At 45.7% G+C, this 24,294-nt stretch overlaps 1 protein-coding gene across 2 annotated transcripts in view; it reads right to left on the bottom strand.

The window, feature by feature from the left end:
* Window positions 1-24,294, bottom strand: part of LOC138447857 (palmitoyltransferase ZDHHC1-like) — a 1,205,337-nt gene that overhangs the window by 477,956 nt on the left and 703,087 nt on the right. For both annotated transcript variants that reach the window (XM_069604299.1, XM_069604307.1), the window contains one exon: window positions 11,141-11,299. In XM_069604299.1, coding sequence (XP_069460400.1) covers window positions 11,141-11,299 — 159 coding nt within the window. The remainder of the gene's footprint in view (window positions 1-11,140; window positions 11,300-24,294) is intronic.

Here is a 24,294-nt window from a genome sequence, read left to right as displayed (position 1 = left end):
AAAGCAGGCACATCCAGCCGCATGCCCAGACGCGCATCGACAAGCACCACCACACTGCAAAGGGACCGGCATGAGAAGGCAAGGCACAGGACACATCCCAGGTCATCCCACCGCAGCCCAGCCAAACCGGCTCAACGTCCACAAGGCCGCAGGGTTTCACTGCCTGAAACGCTGCAAGCCACCAGGGGTTTGCAGGATGTGGAGGTAGCCACCACTGGGACAAACACGGATGAGGGCCACACATCCACTGAGGAACAACACGCTGCACTGGTGTTCTCACCCAGCCAGAGTGGCACTCAGAGATGGGCACACTCCAAGGGACCCCAGAGCAGGTACCAGTGGAAACGCACACTCCCCATGTCCCTGCACGTGTACGTCATGCCCGCACACCATTGCCCGATGTGGACACCTCTTCTTATGGCACCCCTGAAGGCAGCCCCTCCAACCGCGGCAGACCCACCAGACAGGCCACCATATCCACCGACAGCTCCCCTACCACCCGCACAGATCTGTCAGGCCAAACACCACACCTGACAGACCCAGAGTCACGGGAGCTTTTGTTATGGGACGTCTTGAGATCATAGAGGAATGCCAGTGGAAAAGCGAGGCCATGGCGGCTGACCACAACCGCCACATTAAGGCAATAAACTGTGCTATCTGTAATGCAGACAAGACCATGGCGCGTGACAATGCCCGCACCCATAGAGTTACTGAGGGCTGTACAGCAGCCCTGACTGGATTTGGACAGAGAGTCAGTGAGCTGTGTGAGGACCAATCTGCTCATGCAGAGCAGATGCGGGAGGCGAACAATCTGCTCCGCCAACAGATGCAGTTTGCAGGAGCAATCCCAGAAACCTCCACGACACCCAGAGAGGGAGCCCTGGAGGCTTTGCCCAGGCGGTGTTGCCTGCACAATCTCCCACGCCGCTCACCAGAGGGACCTGGACGTGGGAAGCGTCCACGACCATCATAGATGGACATAGCACAGTTGGGCCGAGGCCCGGCCACATGGACACAACTGCACTGTTTTGGAGTGTTTCAGGGGTGTGGGGGTAGGGAAGATTGTGTGCTGGAGTGTTTCACGGGGGAGGGGGAATTGTGTGCTGGAGTGTTTCACGGGGGAGGGGGCATTGTGTGCTGGGGTGAATCACAGAGGGGGGGGTTGTTCCACGAAAATAAATCTGGTTCATACTGCATAGAAAGCTTGGACATTCTTGATTGTGTTAAAGTGCTCTTTATTTTACAAGTGCTATTTGTGACAAGTACCCATCCACCAGATCAAAAATAATTGTCAATCAACGCCTGACTGGCCAACCTCCCTTCCCTCACCCCATCCCTGTGCGCATTTGCCCTGGCTACAGGCACATGCACATCATCACTCCCATCCACAGGTGGTTGGCCATCAGCATCCGGGGCAGTGGCACATGCCTGCGGCAGCAAATGTTGTGCAGCATGGCACAGGTGAGTATGACTTTGCCCACTTTCTCTGGTGCATACATCAATGCCCCTCCCGTACGGGTTGGGCACCGGAAACATACCTTCAGCAATCCAAATGCCATTTCCACACAGATGCGTGTACACCTATGGGAAATGTTATATACCAGCTCTGCTGGAGTTTGTGGATTATGCAGAGGGGTCATGAGCCATGTGTACTGCGTGTATCCTGAATAACCTGCAGTGGATAAAACGTGTACATTAGTCCTAGGTTGGTTATGTGGATTTGCAAGGGTAACATTTCAATTCACTGAGCACTACGGTCATGTATGTGTGCAACAGTTACATTCTATCTAATTGCAATATTGGTATACATCCTTCATCTTTAGGGACATGCATGTGTTGACCTATACATGCAGTCTTTGTAAATGAGTTAGGTGTCATGTGGCAGATTGGATTTACATGCAGTAGGTGTCAATATACATGAAGCAGTGTATCGAAGACTATGCTAATGGTAATGTGTGCGACACTCATGCTGAACAAGTATGGTCATGTGTACATTTCGTAATTCAATATGGTGTCTTCATGTGCACCGTGTGTTGTCTGCAATGTGCGCCGTGTGCCTTATGGGGAACTCGCTGCATGCACCACCCCAGTGTCTCATTGCCACAGTGGTGCCTTACTTCAGGATGCATATCCTGTCATATCTGCCTGTTAACGTACTCTATTGTTAGGTGATGGATGTGGCCAGTGGTCGAAGTGTACGAAAAGAAGTAGTGGAACTATGTTCCATGCTTGCCTGCACCCACTCCCCATAAACCCCATCACCACGCCCCCTCCCACACACTTGCACCTGCTGTTTAAGGGAACATTCTTTGCATTGCACTGAAAGTGCAAGCTGAAACGTCTTCCTACACTTTTATTTTAAAACGAAAACATTCTGGAACGGTTTCTTTTTAAAATAAAAGTATAGGAGCTGTAAAACGTAATTTAAAAAAGTACAGGAGCACCGCTCCCGACCGCTCCCGCTCACTTCGACCACTGGTTGTGGCTGACCCTATGGCTGGTGTCGCGTTTGCTACTTTTCACATTGATCAACATTTGGCCAGGGATGTCAATGGCCATCCATGTGTCACTATCTCAGTGATATTCATGGTTGTGACTTCACCTGCCCATCTACAGTGGTTTTGTGGATGTGTTTTCCATTGGACTCAATTGGCACTCCTGTGTGGTGCGCAGGGTGAGATTGTTCTTGGGCGTCAGGGTGAGTAGCAGCACTGCAACACAGACAAGATGCATTGTGGTTGTGTTTCCATATGCGAGTGTGCATTCACATGTGAATGGCATTCAACGTCTGAGTGTTCTGCTATGGGGAACGTATGCAAGGGCCCTAGTGTGATACACATGCATGGAAATGGTGCTGTGCCAGTGCTGGCTATGTCTCCTGTGGCATGCAGGGATTACTGTGTGTCTGCCCCCCACCCCCTCCATCCGGTGAACGTTGGCATGCATTTCATGCAGGATTTCTACTCAACCAAATCCATGTGCGTTGGCCTCTGTGCCTCTCCATGTAGGCTGGCAGGGTACTGGTGCGCAGCACCATGGAGATGTGGGTAGAACCTGGGTAGCAGGCGCAGCAGTGGCTGAAAGTCAGGACGGGGCTACAGGTCATCTGTACGTTGAGGGAATGGAAACTCTTCTGGTTCCTGTAGGCTGCCTCATGGTCCCGGAGTGCTACAAGGACAACATGTGTGCAGTCTAGGGCAGCAAGGACGTTCAGTACTTGTGCAATGGCATGGAACTGTGCCTTGACTTCGATGACATGTGCCTGTGCGGCCGGCAATGCAATGTGCTCATTGACATGGTGCAGCAGTGCATCCAGCACCTGTCCCAGCACGGCATTGAAGGTGGACTTGGCCATACCATGCATCATGGCAACGGTTTGTTGGAAGCTGCCAGTCCTGAGGTACTGTAAGACAGACACAAGCTTCACAAGTGGGGGCACAGTGGTACTGATGGATATCCGGCTGGCTAGGTCACCCTGAATTGTGTCCAACAACTGGGTGACAGTTGCCCTGTCCAGCCTGTACTCAGACACCAACTGCCCATCAGTCAGGGCCCAGGGTGTTGGTCTGACCCTGGGGATGGCTGGCCGCCTTGCTGGTGCTGGTTGTCTCCTCCTTCTCCTCCCCCCTGTACTCCCAGGGCCCTGGGCTGGTTTTCAGGCCTCTGTAGCTCCAGGCGCAACATGTACATGTCCACAGCAAAGCTCCCGGCTCCAAATGCAAAGATGGTGTTGGGAATGGTGTGTGGGCCATGGGTGGTTCTTTTGTAGGCTTCTTGTGTGCATTGTTTTCACATGGGCCCTTATTGCGGTCTCATGTGTACTTTTACCTCGAGCATTTGGCCGGCGGTATTTTCAGCGGTATGTGCGCCAACGCTGTACTTGTAATAGGTCTCTAATAGCGCATTTGGTTGCCAGCGCTATTACAGCCTGCGCTATCACAGCCGCCTGTTTTTTCCACCGGCTGTAATAGCGCCGGCAGGTTTTACAGTCGTGATCTGTGGAGCGGTTTTGCCTGCACTAATACCGTTTCCACCGGATTTAAGGGCTACCGCCCAACTCGTGATGAAGCCCTTTGTATTTTGCCCCCCCAAACCCCATATCCCCTATTGTTTTTTCTCTATTCCTGCTTCCCCCCCACCGCTTGTATGCACTCCCCCCATATATTTTTCAATGAGTTTTTTCGTTGAAAAGTTTCATTAAACAAACAAAAAAAAAAAGAAGGTCTGTCGAAAGGACGTTGTACCTTCACAAGAGACTGCTATTGAGTGAACCAGTACTGGATGGTTCACCAGTAGAAGGGAGTCATTCACCTGGTGCATTTGTTCAGAGCAACCTGGAACATTGGGTGGTTTAGTTCTTAGTGGTAGGGATAGAGTAGTTGGCTTAGACAGAGAACGGTACTTTTTGGTTTTGATGAATATTCTGATGAGCACCCAAGTATTATCTTTTGAGGCAGGGATAACCCTAGAGTTAGGGTAAGACAGGTTTACTTCATTGGAGTTATTAACAAAAGTCTATATCCAAAATGAGACCACCATGTCAGCCTCCTTACTCCATCGTGTCGCACAGACCAGTGCCCTGGTGGCTTTCTTCACCCACATAACAGAATGGGGAGTTCTGACAAATCACACACACTAAAGGCATTCCACAGTTTGAGATTACAGCCATTTAAAATGGTATAATTGTTGGCTTGAATAAGGTGGCGAGAGCTTTCTTCTGACACCTAAGAACGATGAATAGAAAGCTTTCAACCATCTTAACAATTGTCAATGTTCTGAGCTGGTTTACTTCACAGTCGTCTGCCTGCATGTGTCACTACAAAAGGGGACAAGATTTGCAGTATGCAAATCAGTCTTTATGTTGCCACAACTGGGAGCAATTCCAGCTAAACTCCTAAAATAACCCCTCCCTCCGCATGGGATTACAAGCAATTCCAAAAAGGCTTTGGACTTTTTTTAGCCTCCTCAGTGAGGCTTGATTATCTGGGTATACCGAGCCAGAGACCCACACCTGGGCATACCCCCTCCCACTTCAGCACACTTAAAACATAAAACAATAAATGATTAAATGAAAGCTTTGAATGAATTGTAACCACTGTATTTGCTAGGGGCAGCTTCAATGCCATTTTCTATGCTGTCGATACCATTACAGCAAGCTATTTCAGTAAAACATCTAAACAGCCAACCAAGAATCAAGCGCCATCTCAATTTGGCCAAGAATGTAGTGGTCAAGGAAGATTGGCCTTTGCTCCAGACAATGGCAACTGCCACCACAGAAAACTGATTCGACTTGTGAAAGGAGACGCACTTCTCGCTCTGAAAGTCACAGTAGGCGGGGGCGCTCATTTCTTTGCAGTAGAAGGCAGGGGTTTGTTTCAGCTTACCTTCAAACATTCGTCAGAATGGTTATGCCAGTTTATTGCACAGACTTTGCTGAAATAAGACAAGCCATCACAACAGTTTTACCTGGGGTGGCTTCAGGCAATTTTAGAGTCTTTCATGAAAGTTCCAGGCTTAGGGAGAATGTTCTTCGTCCAAGTGAAGCCTAGGGGCCAAAGGAGCAGCAAGGCCCATGTCTTTGGGGCAGCTAGCAGGCTGGGTTCCCCAAGCATGGAGGAAGAGGGACTGGGTTTAAAGACAGGGGTCAGGGTGTAAAAAAAAACTGGATTTTTCTGACAAGGTCAAGGTAAAGGATGGGTGTATATGGTCAACAGCAGACAAAGTGGTAGAAACAACTTGAGAGACCGTGTGAGAGGGATGTCTATATCTGTAACCCTACAGTCCCCCTACCTGCAAATTTCCTGTCTGATACTGCACTTGTCACCTGGCTACCCTCTGATTTCAGGCCCAGGTCCCTGCCCACCCAGTTGCACACCCGCACTGCCTCACATCAACACTAGCACTTGGGTCTGTATCTGTAACCCTACAGTCCCCCCCTACCTGCACTTTGGACCCCTGCTGTCTGCACTTAGCTTTGTACCTGCCACTTACTGGCCGCACTTCTTGTTAGTGTTTTGATCCCATGTACAGCACTGCCCCCTCCCTTTTCCCCTGGCACTTTTCCCCTCCCTGCACTTGCGCGATCTCAATGTCACCTGTCCTAGTAAGATCACTGTCTTTGTCCTCCCGCTGTTCCCCCTTCCTTGCCTCTTCGCGCTTTGAAACACTTTTGTATAGACACCTTACAAATGCTATATCATATCAGAGTGGGAGGTGGTTGGAATGCCTTAGAAAATCCCTGATAATATGCATTTACAAATTACGAATTAATAGACCTAATCAACTTTGTAAAGCAGTGATCCACTGACTGGTGCACATGAAGTGCAGAAACGGTCCTTGACCATGGCAGCGGAGCAGCTACCATGCAAACTGAATTAAAGTAAATAAAAAACTAAAGTGACAGCAATCCAGTGCATTTTATTTCGATTTTGGCCGCTAGGGAAGGCAAAGGCTGGCGAACATAACTGAGGCTGAGCTGTCGGTGCTGCGCCTTGAACGTCTGTTCATGGCTGATTGCTCCTCGAATACACAACGCTGTCTGCTATAGTTAAGGGATTCCGATCGTACTATCACAATGGACAAGGCAAAACAGACTTACTTGGCGTCTCAGTGGGGACAATACTGGGAAGTTGTTGGCATGGCTGGAGCGGCGGGATTCGCCCACCGGATACATGCAAAGGGGCATCAATGATTCAGGCGAGATGGTCAGGGATGACCATAAGATTTGCGCGGTATTCGCTGAATACTAAAAGACATTTCATGCGGTTCTGGTTGGGCCAGGGGAGACCTCAATGTTCAGCTCTCCTGGAGGAGATTCCTATCCCACGTATCAACTCTGCAGGAGTAGAAGTTGGAGAAGGAGATCCCACGGGAGGAAGTAGAGGCAGTGATATTGGAGCTCCAATCTAGGAAGTTGCCGGCACCCAATCGATTCTCGGTGGAATTATTGAAATGCCTCAGCAATGAGGTGACGGACCCATGCTGACAATGTTTCAGGATAGCCGGGGGTGGAGTGCAGGGTTACCACCAGATTTATGCTAAGCAACGGTTATAGTCATCCCAAAGAAGGATAGACCGGCAGAGGATTGTGCCTCATACAGGACCATATCGCTCCTTAATATGGAAATGGAAGTACTGGTGATGAGATTACTCATGGTGCTACCAGCACTGATCCACCCAGATCAGAACTTTTTTTGCCAGGTAGGGCAACTCACATGAACATCCACCGTTTTAATGCCGCCTTGGACATGGTCGATAATCTCTGACCCACTGGCCCTGGTGGTCATAGTCTTAGAGAAAGCGTTTGACTCAATATACTGGAGCTTTGTGTTGTACGTGGATCCCCAGGCAGCTGTCCAGGTCAATGGGGTACTGTCTAGTCATTTCCCCCTGGAGAGAGGAACGAGCCAGGGCTGTCTCATGTCTGCAGTCTTGTTTGTGTCGGCAATGGAGATAATCTGGCTCAGGTATGATCCTCCTCAAGAAGGGATTTGTGTGGCCGTCACTGTCGGGACGCAAAGATCTGGTATTCCTGTACGTGGACGATCTGTTGCTGTATGCAGGAGAACTGCAGTGGCCAATCACAAGGATTACTGATATCCTAGAGAACTCTGGGAGACATAGCGGCCTCCAGGTCAGCTGGTCTAAGTTGGTCCTTGTTCTGGTGAAAGGCAACCAAGCGGTGACCGCAGACAGAAATGCATTTAGAGTGGTCAAGGACTCATTTTTGGGATCTAGGTGGGTCTGGACCCCGCAGCATTTCCCAGCCGCAACTTGACACCCATAATTATGAGTTTCGCAGCAGATGCCCCTTTCTGGTCGGCTCTGCCCCCGTCAATACTAGGAAGAGCTGCAAAGTTTAAAATGAGGTCACTCCACAGATTTTTACCCCATATCAAGATGTTCAATCCATTGAAAAATTGCAGAGGAAGTTGCTGTGGCGGGAAGCCCAACCAAGAATTGCCCTGCAGTTTCTATACAGGTCGGTGTGGAATGGGGGGGTCTCCCAGACCTTAGGAAATATTACTGGGCCTCACAGTTGGCGGTGGCAAATGGGTGGCTAGATGGGGATAGACATTGTCCACACATTGGGTTGGAATGTGGGTGTATGGTTCATAGAGATCCTATACAAACGCTTCAAGGACATATAGCCATGGCGGATTGCGCCCTGTCGCGAGAAAGTGGTGAAAGTATGGGATAGGACCAGAAAGGGGATGGTGTGCAGGGGTAGTGACATTCAGTGGTGTCGCTAGGAGGGTTGTGGGGGGGCCAGGCCCCCCCCACTGTGAAACGCTGTACCCCCCTTGTTCCCCCCTTACCTAAAACGAGCAGTGACCATGTTCTCCGCCTACTTTTGTCTGTGCCCCCCCTACTTTTGTCTATGGCCCCCTCTGTGCCCCTCCTAAATTTGATTCCTGGCGACGCCACTGGTGACATTACAGGCTCTGTTATGGCACAACTGCGAACTGTCGTAAATTGAGGAAGCTGACATTACACCTCATTGGTATGACAAAGGTATATGCAAAATGGCAGTTTTGATAGTAGAAAGCCGGCTACAGTCATTTCAAGAGTTACGGCAAGTCTCACAATTAGCGAGACAAGATTGTTTTCAATACATCCGGTTTTGCCATGCCATGTGGTCACAATTCTGCCGGAATGACGACTGCCCAGCGCAATCCCCATTGGAGGCCAACATAACCGCTAAGCTCCTGGCTGGGAAAGCAATTTCTACCATTCACTAGGTGCTTTGCACTTTTACCAGGTGCCCCTTGATGCGGCTCCAGACCAGATAGGAAACGGATATTGGGCCCTTGGAGGCAGAGGAATGGCAAGAAGCCCTTATGGCACCCCAGGAGATTGCAATGGGAGCCGGATTTAGATTGAATCAACTGAAAATCCTGTACAGAGACTATTACACTAGGGAGGCACTGTTTGGCTAGCGCCGGGCAGTCGATGCTAACTGTTTAAGATGGTGCACTACACCAGTGTCGTTCTATCTTGCCATATGGTAATGTCGGACTACTTAGAATTTCTGGCAGAAGGTTACCAGAAGAGTGTCATATGTGGTATCACAACGAATACCGATGGAGCCTAAATACGTACTGCTGGGTATTGGGGGGCGGGGGTTGTGGGGAACACAGCCTATTCGAGATAAATTGTTTGTTTCAAATGTCCTGATAATTACAAAAGCGCAATTGTGCCATGCATAGGGAGCGAAAGAGTCCCCTAGAGTGTCCAAATGGGTACTAAGTTTGGGAAGATCTTGAATAAATGGGTCAATGCCAATTGAATATAAAACTGCAGTAATGGATAATTCTCTTCACCCGCCACCAAACAGGATATACGATACCTATGAATCATTGTTGGACATTATTGTCCAAATTGGGTTACTGCCTTACTTATGCTGGGAATACTGGGATGCAGTTTTATTTTCTGTCCTGCTCTGTTTGACTGTTTAGAAAAAATGAGTAACTTTTTTTAAAATAAAAAAAGAAAATGCAGTGCACGTTGGAAGTGCTCCTGGACAAGCCCCCATCCATGCACCATTGAATGTAAAGGTCAAGGTTGCCAATGAGGAAGAGGTCACAGCTCAGCTTGAGCTGGAGAACCATGGCATTCTGGGCTGAACAGTGTTTGAGTCTTTCAAAGAAATGGGCCAGAATTTGCATTAAATCTGATGTTCCTATCAACCAAATGTCAGAACACGGGCTCCCTGTCCTCCAGCTGGGATTCGTTTGGTGTTTTGTGGGGTGGAACTAGATTCTTAAAAGACTCCTCTTCCTCCGACAAAAAATCAATTTGGAAATGGTAGTTGAACGGTGCAGATTTGGAATTGTGCTACTCCTTCGGCATGTTTGCGTCTTTCCCAAAGCCTTTATAATAGATGGATATGTCCAGGGGCGACACTTTGAGGGACCGCAGAGTCCGAGTTGTGTCCATAGGGGTCAAAGGCCAAGGATCAGAGGGTGTTCTGAGCCTTTCAAATAAAACCTTGGTGGCTGTGTTCGTGGACCCCTCAGTACATGTCAATTGGTAGATTCCTGCAAGCCACTGAAGCAAGCTTTAAGTCCATTCAATGAGGCATCAGGATGCTGAGAATACAATACACCTCAGAAATAATCTCGGACAAGACCCTAATTGGCATACAGCTCAAGTGTTAAGCCCTCCAGAGACCCATCACCTCTAAACCAAGTCACAACAGCTCCTGCTGTAAGAACCATGACCAGTCCAACGTCAGGGATTCTGGTGTTCGATCTTTGAAAGGATTCAACAGAATGACTTTGGTACAGAAATAGTTGATGCAAATAGGGTCGTAGAGCCTCTCAGGGCACACAAGAAGTGACAAAGAGTTGCTGGCGTGAAGTGTGGTGCACTTAAGAGTCAGATACACATTACCTCCCTCTTCTTTGAAACAACTAACAGACTGAAGGCTTAAGCAGGAGGTCTTCAGAAGAAATCCTCTCAGCACTGGAGTGTTGGCTGTAAACATCTATAGGAGTGCCTAGGGGGTGTCTGGCACTAGATATTATTCAGAACTGGAGCACTTCTGCAGCAAAATAATGGGCATCCCATCTGCAGGTGTTAAACCCCATCATCCCGCTCTCCCACCCCCCCACCGCCCCATCACAAATGAACAGTATAGTGGCAAAACACTGTCTCAAAAAGGTCAACAGTGGGAAAAACACGAATTGTACAGCAAGAAGAGAGGTAGTTGCAAGAGTTTGCCCCATCTGAGAGGAACAAGGGACCCGCAAGAGAAGCTGGATGGTATGTAAAAGTACGCATCTAGAACTCGGCAGAGTTGGATTTTGCATATGCACTCTCGCTCCCGTAAATGTTTTTTTCTAATTATTTGCTGTGCAAAAGCTCCTCTCCTGTGCCAACGAGATGATTATTCCAAAAGTATAGATGGAAGGGGATAGGATGTGCAGTACAAAGTTCTGTGAAGCACTTCGAGCATTTGTCACTATTTATATGAAATATATTAGCATTACATCATCTGTGTTTGCTGGAGCAAAACTTAAATGCATCAATTATGTAATTAAAAAAGACAAATTGCAGGGTGGGTCGGAAGAAGAGTCCAGAGCATTTTGCAACAGAGTGGCTGGGTGAGCAGTGGGTGATTGAGAGCAATACATACTTAGATAGATGTGGAAGCCGAGAAGTTGTCCTAACAGAATTACTGTGAGGAGACCCAGAAGGACAACAAGAGCGGCTAATGCCAAGATTGTAGACGCTTGTGTCTCGATCGGAGCTGCAGGCAGAAACACAAACCAGACATCTGTACTGTTCTTTAAAGCTGAAAAAGAAACAACAATGGGTTAAAAACACCAAAAGAACCATCATGAAATGAAAACGTTACATATTAGATCACAACTATAGGCCATAAATAGTTCCAAAATCAATAATGAATCTGTTAGACATCTTAAATGAAGGAGTGCTTAAAGGGTACGAGACTCCTCTTTGGCACTGCAGGCCCATGGCTGACCCGATTCTACGTTACCTCAGGGCTTCTAATGCGTAGCTGCTTCTTGGCCAAAAAGAGGCTAAGTAAGATGACTTCAGAATGGCAAGATCACATGTGGTTCCTTCACGCTTCATATATGCGTGCTTAGAAAAAAAAACATTCAGGCTGAAAAGGAGTGATTTCACAAGCAGAATCCCCTATCAATGTAAAGAGCACATAAAAAAGCTCTTTAGTCTGTATGTGTGCACGTGACTTCCGGGCCAGGTTGCATTTGAGGGGCTGATGGGAAAATGTAATGCCATGAATTTGTAACGGTGCTTTTGGGTTTATGTCGTAAATCACACTGGAGGTTCGTGTCTGAATCAACATAGCTTTGCTCGTGATGAAAGCATACATCGTCATAGGGCTAGGGTCTCATGCTTGGCTCAAAATGGTTTACGTGGAGCTATATCGCCACATAGCAAGCCATCGCATATGGGAACACATTTGTTCTCTAAAATATGTTTAGTTGTTCATGTTTTTCAAATCTCGCTGGAGAAGAAGAGAGTAGCCGTTCTTTCAGTCAACAAGACCATGTCTTCCCAGTCATCCATGGTGCGTGGCCAGGCATTCATGCAGAGAATCCATCTGCAAACATGTAAAGAACAGAAAAGAAAATGCAGGATGCCTAACAATTGTGAAGATCCTGTACCAGAAACACGGATGCCTAGCATTTGGAACTATTTTACAGTGGGGAAAAACGTGGTCACACTCTTATAATGTGAGTTTTAAAGACAATACAGTAATACTTTGACCTTCACTCAATTTATTTGTTTTTGAACTTTTTTATAGAACATATAAAGTATTCGATAAGCACAACTTGGTTATATTGTTACACAAGATGTGTCCATCAACAGTAAGAATTAATATTGAAAACGAACACAGTCAACCTGTTTCATGCCACCCCGACAGTATATTGAACTGTGTTGTGGCACTTGGTGCTGGTCATACTTTGGCCTGTAGCCACACTATGGCCGCCTTTGCAATTCATGTTTGTGCAATAATCCTACAATGCAGGCCTGCCATGACAAGAACGCGGTTTCCACAACATTCTTGTCATGGAAGACCAGTTTTTATCAGGTTGGGAAATTGCTTGGTCTGTGTGGTGTAATTTCTACCACTCTGCTGTCCCTTTGAAGTTTGTGTATCTCAGTCTACCTGTAGGAGGTGAGAGAACAGAGGTGGGCTAGTTGAGCAGGGGATTATACATTTACTGAGCCACGTTTACTGCAACCCACAAAAATGTCGACTTTGCTTTTAACCTCAACCCACTTTTCATCCAATATATATGTGCGGAGGATGGGTACAGTATATAATTGGTGAAGAGGGAAATGCAGGGGGTGAAAATATATAAGGTGTGAAAAGGGGGTCGACATAAACTCATTTTCGTGGGTTGCAGTAAACGTGGCGCACTAATCACATAGATCCGTTCAGCAGTGGGTACCTATGTTGAGTATAACAGTTAGACTTACCATCTATCATACATGTCTGGTAAAAAATACCATGCTTTCGCCCGTACCACCCACCACCTTGCATACACACATAATCACTTTGATTTTGTGCTCGTGTTCAGCGCTGTAAGGCCCAGGGGACAGGGATGATATCTTTACTGGACACCTATCAGACGTGCAGTAAAAAATACCATGCCTGCCCCCTATACCTCCACAGAGCAAATTGCACCCTATTTGGCTTTTTACCCAATGTATGCTCTAAAATGCAACTTTTTAACCCATTATTTAGAGATAATTCTCGGGGGGGGGGGGGGATCCCTACCCGAACCACCCATGATTGGCTCGCGCTCCCGAGCTACGTTCTGTTGCTATGGCATATATGGGGGAAATATGTATGCGCCTACATTTAAAAAAATTCACCAGCCACCACTGGCCCTGGGACTATGCTGGGAGCAGGGGGGGGGGCAAGTCCAGGGACTGTGGTGGGAGCAGGATGGGAAGCCTTGGCATAGTGGTGGGAGCAGGGTGGGGAGAGCCCAGGGTCTGTGATGGGGTGGGGAGAGCCCAGGGACTGGGCTAGAAGTGGGATGAGGAAGCCCAGAGACTGTGATGAGAGCATGTGGGGGGGCCCAGGCACTATACTGGGAGTAGGGTGCTGTGACAGCGCGCGATAGTTCATTGCCATTTGGATTTACTGTCCATTTGGCATTTTTGGGGAAATGTATGCCCACATTTTGCTCAGGGAGGGGGGGCACGCCAAGACCACTGGTCTAACTGGAAAAGTCAATACTTTGTCATGCAGCCAGGGGGACTGCTGAGCATGAATTGTACTGCTGCATGTCCAGAAGGTAATGCTACAAAAAGGAAGAGAGGTGGGCTTTTGTGGGTATATGTACGCGTGCTAAGGAAGAACTCTTGCGTGAAGAGCATGAGGAGAAAGAAATCAGCCATGCCAGTCTGGAGAACCTTCCTTACAAACTACTTTGGTTACACTTTCTAGAGGTTAGAAGGCTGAAGTGTTGAATCATCCAACTGTGTAATTGACTGCTTTCTGCTGTGCTTCATGATGTTTATGCAACTTAACTTGGTTTGAAAATACAGAATCGTTTTGGGGAGAAATCCCGGCTCTACCTGTTCTTTAGCACTTTGCTAGAATTACTCAACTTTGATTTTAATTACTCCTGTGTGACACCACTGTATGCCTCAAGGGAGCGTTTTTGAATAGCCAGGACCCAGACTCATCAGATTTGACACTTCCAGATTTGTTGTGAGCCCAAGACATTGCAAGAGCCCATGCCAGAACATGACGTCCCGTTTCTGTTAAGGTTTCAATTATCAAACAATATATCAGGTAATGACTGGTATGTGCAGCTTTGCTTCACAGAGCAACAGTAACTAGCCATTCGTGAATATTCTGGGTGGTGATAGGATACTGAAAGGCAAGAACATGAGAATCCAAACTGAGAATTCAAACTCACAGGGGCATACCTTGTTTGTATATAAACCAACTAGAAGCTAAAACAATATAAAAATTGGTTGAAACCCACTCAATTTTCTAACATGTGTAAGAATTGTCTGGAGTATGATGCTGAGGATTCTAGCCACACTCGATTCAATGAGAGTCTGGAATTTGAAGGAATCTGACAAGTTATATTTCCGGATTCTAACAGGCCCAATTTCGGAGAAGATGTGGCTACCTCATTTCACAAAGGTATTTTCTTCTCACTTTAGGTATAGTAATTCATATATGATCAGTCCTTAGGACCAGCAGCAGGGTTCTTTTCATCAAAAGCTGATATTAAGGCAGCAATTCATAAACAGATCAATTCTAGAGCGCTAGGCTTTGAGAGACTAGCCAATGTTGCCCTCAAATAGGATCCCGAAACGTGGAAAGATATATTCTATACATTGTATACAAATATCAAAAAGTCAAATGATCTCCCTTCAACTTAATTTCTCACTTAGTGATACCCATATATAAAAAAAGATAATCTGACTGATTATAATAATTATAGGCCGATAGCCGTTCAGACACTTCTGGGAAGATGTTTGCTTCTCTTCTCAAAGGATTTGTAGAGCTGGGTGAATACTAGGAATATTATCTTGAAATTCCAACTGTGAGGAACAGTTTGGGGGCTGAAATAGGTGTCCTCATTCTGAACACCCTATAATATCAAGCATGTTTATTATTATTATGTTATTTATTGAGCGTGGACCTAGCTTCGGGAAGCAACAGAGCGCTTTACAATCATAGTGGGAAGAACACAATGAGGGCAGCAGAGAGAAAATGAGTGGGGAGTTAACAGTGGATGACGAAGATGGGCAATTGGCAGCAAGAGATCTACAAGCAACAAGGGAGCAGATCACAGAGTCTCGGGTAGGGTGGGGAGTGCAGGGTGTGTGGATTGTGGTGTTAAGGAGGAGCCATTCCTCGAAGAGGGAGGTCTTGATCACTTTCCTGAACTGTAGACATGAAGGGGCAAGTCTGATCTTGACGGGGAGGAGGTTCCAGAGTCTTGGAGCGTGGACAGAGAAGGTCTGGCTTTTGGTGCTTTTCCTGCACCGTCGTATTTCAAGTCTGCACATTTCCTTACTTCTGGTGGATCACGGACCTCCGAAGATGCAGAGTTTCTCAGTGAGGAAGCTTGGAGACTTCAGGTTGGCTGCCTTGTAGATGATGAAACGGGATTTGCACTTCCAAATAAAGGTAGACCCCTCTATTTGGACTATCTTCATTATACAGCTGCCTTTGATTCTGTAGACTGGAAACGCCTGTGGACCAAGCTACATAAAAGGAATATTCCATCGGCCCTTTTGAAGTTATTAATTGTTCTACACACAAACACACACACACACACAGGTCTACGGTGTTAGACAATGAGGGACATTATATATAATCAGAATACAATCACTGATGTGGGACTGATGTGGGACTAAAAAATTGCTGTGTACTGGCACCCCTGCTTGCATAATTTGTATCTTGCTGACATACAGTTCTCTGTTTGAGGTTAATAACTTCCCCTTCTCGACTAGGGAGGAAAAACATCATGTTGACAGGCAGATGAATACATCATTCATAGGTCCTGCCCCTCCATCAACCCAATATTGCATAGGTGAGAAACATTACTCACTAAGACGACAGTACCCTTTATCCCAGGCCGGTACAGCATGAAATTTACGTAACGTCACTAATAATGGCGAGAGTAAACAAACAGAGAAATAACACAAGCACCTGCAATAGACATGAAGCATAATATGCACTCACCACGAAGAAACAGACACTAGGTCCAATATGCATTTATGCACAAAGAATATCGATGGCATGTATTTAGACATTAAGAATACTAACATAAGCCATGTATAAGCTGAAGTTAACATGAAAGACACACGTATATAGGTCAGCCCTAGGACAAGTACAGACAATCTCAAAATTGGTAAAAAACCTGGGATGCACATTGGAACTCAGACCTATCCCTCACCCAACACACCAATACTTTATCTAAAACCTGCTTCTTCCATATACAGATTCTCAGGCGTATCTTCCCTTACCTCACCTATTCACACCGTTTTCCGGCCATCAACTCCATCATCCTGTCCCGCCTAGATTACACAAACTGCCTCTACCTAGGGGCTCCTGCATCCCAACTAAAGAAACTCCAAAGAATCCAAAACGCGGCAGCACACCTCCTCATTAACCTACCCACCAGAGAACACATCAGCCGTACACTACAAGTCCTCCATTGGCTCAGTATTGCTCGACGCACTACCTTTAAAGCCATGTGCATCACTCACTTCGCCGTCCACAACACCGGAGCGGAATTCCTTCGAGACAAAATCACTCCCTACCAGCCCTCAAGGAATCTCAGATCTCGCACAGCATTTCGCTTAGTGGTCCCACCTCACCACTCCTCCAGGTTTGGCAGATCCTCCTTCTCCGTCCAAGCCCCAATCCTCTGAAATTCCCTACCACTACACATTCGCAACACTGAAAACCACCTGAAATTCAGAAAGGCCCCAAAATCCAGGCTCTTCCCACAAATATGCCCCCCCCCCTCAAAACCACACTACCGAACCCAACATTTCTCTCACACCTATTACAACACAGACGACGGCAGCATTCGCAGCAGCTCACCCGCCACTGTCACACCAAACACAACACTCCTTACCTAACAAATACCCTGAATCCCCCCCTCAAAACCACACTACAGAACCTGACTTTCCCTTACACCAATTACAACACAGAGGCCGGCAGCACTCGCAGAAGCTCACCTGACATACTGTCGCCCCATCCACAATAACACTCCTGACCTAACAAATACACCAGGGGAGCCAGCAGCTTTCTCTGTGGCACACCAATTACAGTCACCTACCCTCCCCGCCCAGACCCTCGCACCAGAGAGCCAGAATAATGAGATCACGCCTTGCCGCACATGACAAAGATCGCTCCAGCCGAACAACCTCGAAGACTATGGTATGTATAACCTCGAAAGATCACGGTACGTATACCTTACACCACATCTGTGGACAAAGACCACACGCACCGGCAAAACATCCATGCACCATAGAATGCAGATAATGGCTGTGTGTTTCCGGTCTAGCAGCACATATAGCTGTCAAACTGAAACGCCTGACGTACCTCTACATCTCTGCCACTAGCATACAGCGACTGCCAACAATGAGGAATTCGGTATAGTTGGCCACACATTGACCTGCTCATTCAACAATAGCACTCTATTGCAAACCTCCAACAGCGCCCACCCACGTGCCTGACCTCTTTGGGTTGCTTAGTTGAGCCTAGCCAGTCACCTAAGTCTTAGACCGGCCAAAAATGCACACACGCATCACCTAACCTAAAATTCTTAGAACCTCCAGTACATAGACTACGGTCACTGAAGGCATTCCAACCACAAAGCGCATTAAGGCCATACAAATGGGGAAAGAGCGCTATATAAATAACCAAATATAATACAATAATAAAATAGAAACGCAACAGTACTGAGCAGTCAGCTAATTCAAAGTGGAACCATCAGCATGCATTAAAATAAAACAAGAGGCCTCAAGGCTTCATGAAAACCCAAAATGCTAAATTCATTAAAAAACATATTTGTGCAAGGCACAGACAGTAGCTACACAGACCCAGCCAAGGTTACTGAAAAATTGGGGAGAGTTCGGACGACTGGGAGAGAACATAAAATAATAATCAAGATAACCAGTCATCTACTTTAGAGATGACATGTATTCACTCTATAAATAAACAATACAATACAATAATCAATTTAGAGGTGGTGTTAGGAGGAGCCATCAGATATATAAGAACCAATTCCCAAGGCATAGGACACATTCTTAGATTCATTAAAAGAACAAACAGTCTTGGAAGGCAGGTGCAAAATATTATTAGCCAACAACCTCACAGGAAATGGTTCAAGCAAGTCTCTAGTGGTAGTGAAAACCAGAACACACTTAATAAAATTTGCTAAACTCCCTGTAGATGCTGGGCAAAACAAATGCAAATGCGCTCTAATCACACGTGACCCAACTAGAAGAACACTGTCTATTCATTAACTGCAGACACAGATAGATCTCCTGCCTTACTACCAACGCATATTCCCAGACGTGAGGTGCCATGCAAGGCCATCTACAGAGGATATCACCCTGGCTCATGGCCTAGCAATAAGGGATAGTGTATTTTATAATTGAAAGGAAAACAGTTTCTGGAATTCTCTCCACCTACTCCTGTTTTGGCTCATGTGGTGATGACCAGTAAGTTGCCCAAGATTGGTCAGTGAAATGGCAACCAATCAGGACCTCCAATATCAAGCCGCAACCAATCATCTACTTTAGAGTTGACATGTATTCACTATTATCAATTTAGAGCCGGTATTAGGAGGATCCATCAGATATGTAAGAACCAATTAAAATAATAAACCCCTGTAAAATGCATATTTAGTCAGTTCTCTTAACCAATCCCCATATCCCATAGGATTTTGTAACCAAGATTGTAGTATCAGTAATGACGAAAGTCAGATTTATAATCTGTTGTGAGGCATGAGAACTTTGAAAGATACGCGATTCTTGGTGTTTGCATGCTGTCCCTGCTTCATGTTGGACTGTTAATAAAGCAGCTTTTGCCTTTCACTTTGACTATTTCCGTTATTGAGTGCAGGGTTTCCCGGCCTCTCATTCCTGCTTAAACTGGGGTTTTCCAGCCCATCCTAACATATGGTAGCAGAGATTGATGGTTGGCCAGAGCACTCAGATTGTCGACGTTTCCATGCTGCCGTTCACCCAAGACTGCAGGGTGAACTGTGGAGACCAGCATCACGCATGAACTGAGAGAGGTTGACAGGAGCCCCCTTGGAGAAATATTTCAAAAAATAATACCTTTCTGATCACTTGCGGGGTGCCCTGTAGGACAGAGGGTGACTGGCTGATTGGGGGAAGATTTGATGCCGAAGGCCTCCGGCTGATCCATGGATATAAGTATATAGCATCGGCCTGGTAAAACGGAAATGGGGGAAGGGAACTGTTTGCATATTGTGGGAATTGTGGCAAAATAAATGATTAATAAAGCTGGAGCTGGATTAATAAATCCTGCAGATTCCTCACTAAACCCCTGCCTGAAGTCTCCTCCCAGGTGGCCAGGGAAAGGCAGACACTTCCTGATCCTGACTTTAGGGGTGATGCTCTGCAGGAGAATCACCTGGGAGGAGACGGGGCTCAGGGTGTTGAGGAGATTTCATGGGATGAGATGCAGTATTTGTCTCCCAATGGGAAAAACCTTTTACAAATAGCAAAGCATGTAATGGCTTACTGTCATTATGATTTGTCTGACGCACAAATTAAACACCTTAATGTGGATAAAGCTAAGGTACACAAACATGGGGGGTCCTGGGAGTGTCTCTCTACCGACCTATATCCCGGGTTTGAGTCTCAACCAGAGTCTTTAGCTCACCATCCTTTCACAGAAGAGAAATGTCCACTACATATCAGTCTTTGTCCTGCCCAAGGGCAGTCCAGCAACGAAATGGTAGGCTATTCTCTTCTCAACAAGAGTACCAACAGCAACCCCAGATACGTGTTTCAGCCTGGTTGGGCCTCGTCAGTGGGGTGGAGCTGTGCCTCTCTAAGAACAGTGAGCAAGGGTTCCACGTCTGGATCACCCTAGTAATTTAGGGTGAAAACCCAAAGCTACTTAATATGCACAAACAAGGGGGTCCTAGGAGTGTCTCTACCAACCGATATCCCAGGTTTGAGTCTCAACCAGAGTCTTTAGCTCACCATCCTTTCACAGAAGAGAACTGTCCACTACATACATTTCTCATAGCGAGGGAATACCCATATAGCAAAAGGGAAAGATAGGCAGCCTTCTTATTTTTTAATAAAGTACTAGTGACAATGTCATCACAGTGTCCACGTCCTTCTTCTGACTCACAACAGTATTTAGTGTTCTCCAGGACTACCCTCACACTCGATCAAAGTTTAACATCTAAATGTGTGCCCTTCCTATGAATAAAAGAGCATAGGCAGTGCACACCCCAATTTATTTATGGTGCTTTCCATCTCCCCTATCTTCTCTAACTGCTACTCTATCGCCTATCCTATCCCTCTGCTAAGTCAGGAAGGAAGAAGGTCAAGAGGGACATCCTGGTCTCTAACCCAGGCCTCCCCATTGCCAATACCTACATCTTTGCTTCCTCCAGACAGACTCTTACCGATATCCTGTGTCATTCCCTCTCCAGACCTATGGACACCCTCATATGGTGTCTGTTCTCTCTCATTTTTCCTCCTCTCCCATTAATGGTAGCACTCGGTGGGAGGATGCCTTGGCCTCCTTCCACTCCTCCAAGACCATCATTAATGTCTATCTATTTATTAGTTAGATATACTTTTAGCCAAAAAGCTTTGCATAACACAAAGACATACAACATATACAGATCATCAATACAAAGGCTAAAATTACACAATTCTAAAATATAGCATCCAATACACATTCAAATTCATCATTCAATACATTTTGAAATCGCCACAATCTTTACATAAAAGATGACAAAGTAGTATATTAGGTTAATATCGTTACCACGCATAAAAGACATCCATAATTCTGTTGTGATCGCAGTCAAGCTTTCACAATTCCTAATTAAGTGGTAAAGTGACTCAAACATCATTACCACATAAGCGACATTTCCTCATTTCCTGTGGGATACCAAGAATATCACCTTTGGTTGGCAATGAATTTGTCATATTAAATTTCATTAGAAGATAGGTGCGAAAAGTGCTGGTGCTAGGATATGCCACAATATATTTTGGAGGCGTGATTCTGGTTAGATACTCTTCAAGATATGGACCACTATTCGATTCAGAGGCAACATTGGTTATATTTTGCTCATTCCAAATCTCAAACACTTTCTTTTTTATGTCGCTTTTTTGGGCAGCAATCGTTAACATTCTTGGAGTACTCCCAGGCAACCACTCTCTATAAGATCTTTGTAAAGTGCCAAGAGTACCAACAAGCATATTGCCATCTCAGCGAAGACACGCTTACACAATAATCGTGTCATTTGCTAGGGTAACCACATTTTCATAAGACAAAAAGCATTGGCATGTATAGGCACACCAGATACCTTTAATTACAAACTCCAAATACAGGTATTCTACACTAAGATTGTGTGCTAACAGGAGTAACTTCCTCAATAGTTTAGCCTCAAATACTACCATGTGTTTGACAAAAGAGTGACCCCATATCTCAGCTGCATATAGAATCATTGACCGCATTTTGGCCAAATAGAGGTTTACAACCGAGGTGACAGAGTAGCCGCTGTTTCAACCGATAAAGGTACTCAAGGCATTTGTGGACACAATACACCGATTCTGAAGTGCTGACCATTGGGATTCCCAATTGAGTGTCTCATCAACAATAATGCCAAGATATTTGTATGACGTTACTTGTTCCTGTTTTTTTAATCTAAATTCCACAAATATCTCTTAGGTCTTTGTTTTTTAGAAAAGACCATAATTTTGCTTCTACCGATATTGATAGTTAGGCCATTGACAGCAGAGTAAGCCGCCAGGGAATCAAGCATATGCTGGTGACCTGCTGGGGTATAGTCCAGTATCACCAGGTCATCCGCATAGGCAAGCCAACCAACAATCACACCATTTACTTTCACAGGATTAGCATTAGTTAGATTAAAAGCATTCATCACATCAGAAAAGTAGAGATTGACGAGGATTTCCGCTATCATGCACCCTTGTTTCACCCCACAACAGGTTGCCATATTTTTCGATAACCTGCCAGCAGCATCGAGTCTAATTCTTACCGAAGTATCGGTATGAAGCAGCATCAACATCCTCAAAAGACCTTGTGGAATTCCCCAAGAGTTACGTTTTTGCCACAATTTATTACGTAAAATGGTATCGAATGCGGCGGAGAAATCAATATAGGCACAATATACGTCTAGATGCCGTTTGGCCCAAGCATGCGCAATAACAGATGTAAGTAACAAAAGGTTGTGGGTAGTACTGGATTTATCGCCAAAACCTATTTGATTTAATGGTAATATGTTGGAGGCGGCGATCTGTATAATCAATTCTTGGAGCAAACCTTTAGTGAAAATTTTGGAAGATACATCAAGCATGGCTAGCATTCTAAAGTTAGACGGATTGTCCCAAGATCCTTTTTTGTGTACCGTAAGAATATGGCTAGTTTGCCACGATGGAGGAATCGCACCCAACCTACCAACTTGTTTGAATAACAGTAGTAATGCTGCACCCCATAGAGCAGGTTGTTTTTTGATTACTAGATTACAAACACCATCAGGTCCTGCCTCCCGAGAATTTTTCAGTTTGTCAATGATCTTAATGATATCGGATACAGATGCTTTACAGTCCCATGAGGCTTCCGGCAGCGGGAGGATGTTATTGGACAGTTCAGTTTTACCCAGTTTATCTTTGATGTATAGGGCCCATGTATCCTCAAAAATACAGTTAATGGACAAATCACGTTTTTTATGTTTTCTGAGGAGATGCCAAATGCCTTGGTTGTTATTAGACATAGCCATTGTTGCGATTTTTTTCCATAATTGTATTTCAGTTTCCCTTTTATGTAGCTTAACCCACTTTTCATAATCCGTTTTGAGTGTTGTGATGTGACATGCAACATCCTGGACAGATAGTGTTGGAACAGTTTTCTTCACTACCATTCTAATTGCATTACGGAGACGCTTCTTTGCTTCTCTAATTATATTATCATTGCCCATCCTACGAGGTATCATAATATTAGTCCGTTCACCAGCAGATTTATGGGTCCTGCGTTCACATACATGTTCACGAATATTCTGCATTACCAGACTAAATTGGGACAGGATAGTGTTCGCAGTCATATGACCCGAGGCCCCTTCCTCAATGAACACAAACAACATGGGTGACATTCTCAAGGTTACGACTATGCCAAACTATTCTGTTATACCTTCATTCACATAGATCATCCCATTATCATCGTAGTCAGTTCCAACATCACATTTACACAGGAGTGTGAACAAGAGGCATAGTGGAAGGTGATCACTTCCTTCACGTTCCACGATGCCCATGTCCCTTATGGAATGGAGGCCCAAATTATTAGTGATAATGTAATCAAGAATGGCAGCTGATCTTCCTTCAACCCTGGTAAATTTCATCATGGCATCGCCTGGTGTGAGGCCATTTAGTTTGACGTTTGACAAGACAATGGCTATTGATGAGATTAGCCCATTTACGACCTTGCCTATTAGATTCCTGGATGGTTGCTGATCGCATCAGCCCGTCGTTTGTCTCAGAGTTATTACTAAGGTCACCAATTTTGGCATTCACGTCGCCTAGTAGCCAGATTGAATGGCGATGACTATACATTTTAAGAACAGCATCTACAGTACACACATTTTCAATTGTATGGACCCTATTGGGTGGATCGTAGACATTAATAACTATTATGACTTCCAATAGCCAAGTTAGTTTTGCAACTAACACATGTTGAGTGGACAGAGGGAGCTTTACAATCTTCCATGGTGATTGAACCAATATCAACAATCTCCCTTTTGGGCGGCCAAGAGGGCCCTTAGTGGCAACCTGATGTACAGTACTTCTATCATCTATTTGGATCTCAGAAGACAACCAAGTTTCTTGGAGTGCAACAACTTTGAAGATTGACAAGTATTCAATAAGGCCATCTGCATCAAATAGATGTGAGTAACCTCTCGTGTTCCACGAGTATAACAATTGTAAGGAGGGCAGTCAATTGCGGGACTCTGCAAAGTGGGATTTAAAAGACAGTGGTAACCATTGCCAGTATCCTTCCGGAATATC

The sequence above is a fragment of the Ambystoma mexicanum genome, chromosome 1p (assembly GCF_040938575.1).
Source record: "Ambystoma mexicanum isolate Mex_15411 chromosome 1p, UKY_AmexF1_1, whole genome shotgun sequence".
Classification (NCBI taxonomy): Eukaryota; Metazoa; Chordata; class Amphibia; order Caudata; family Ambystomatidae; genus Ambystoma; species Ambystoma mexicanum.
This window is presented reverse-complemented; position numbering and strand designations above follow the sequence as displayed.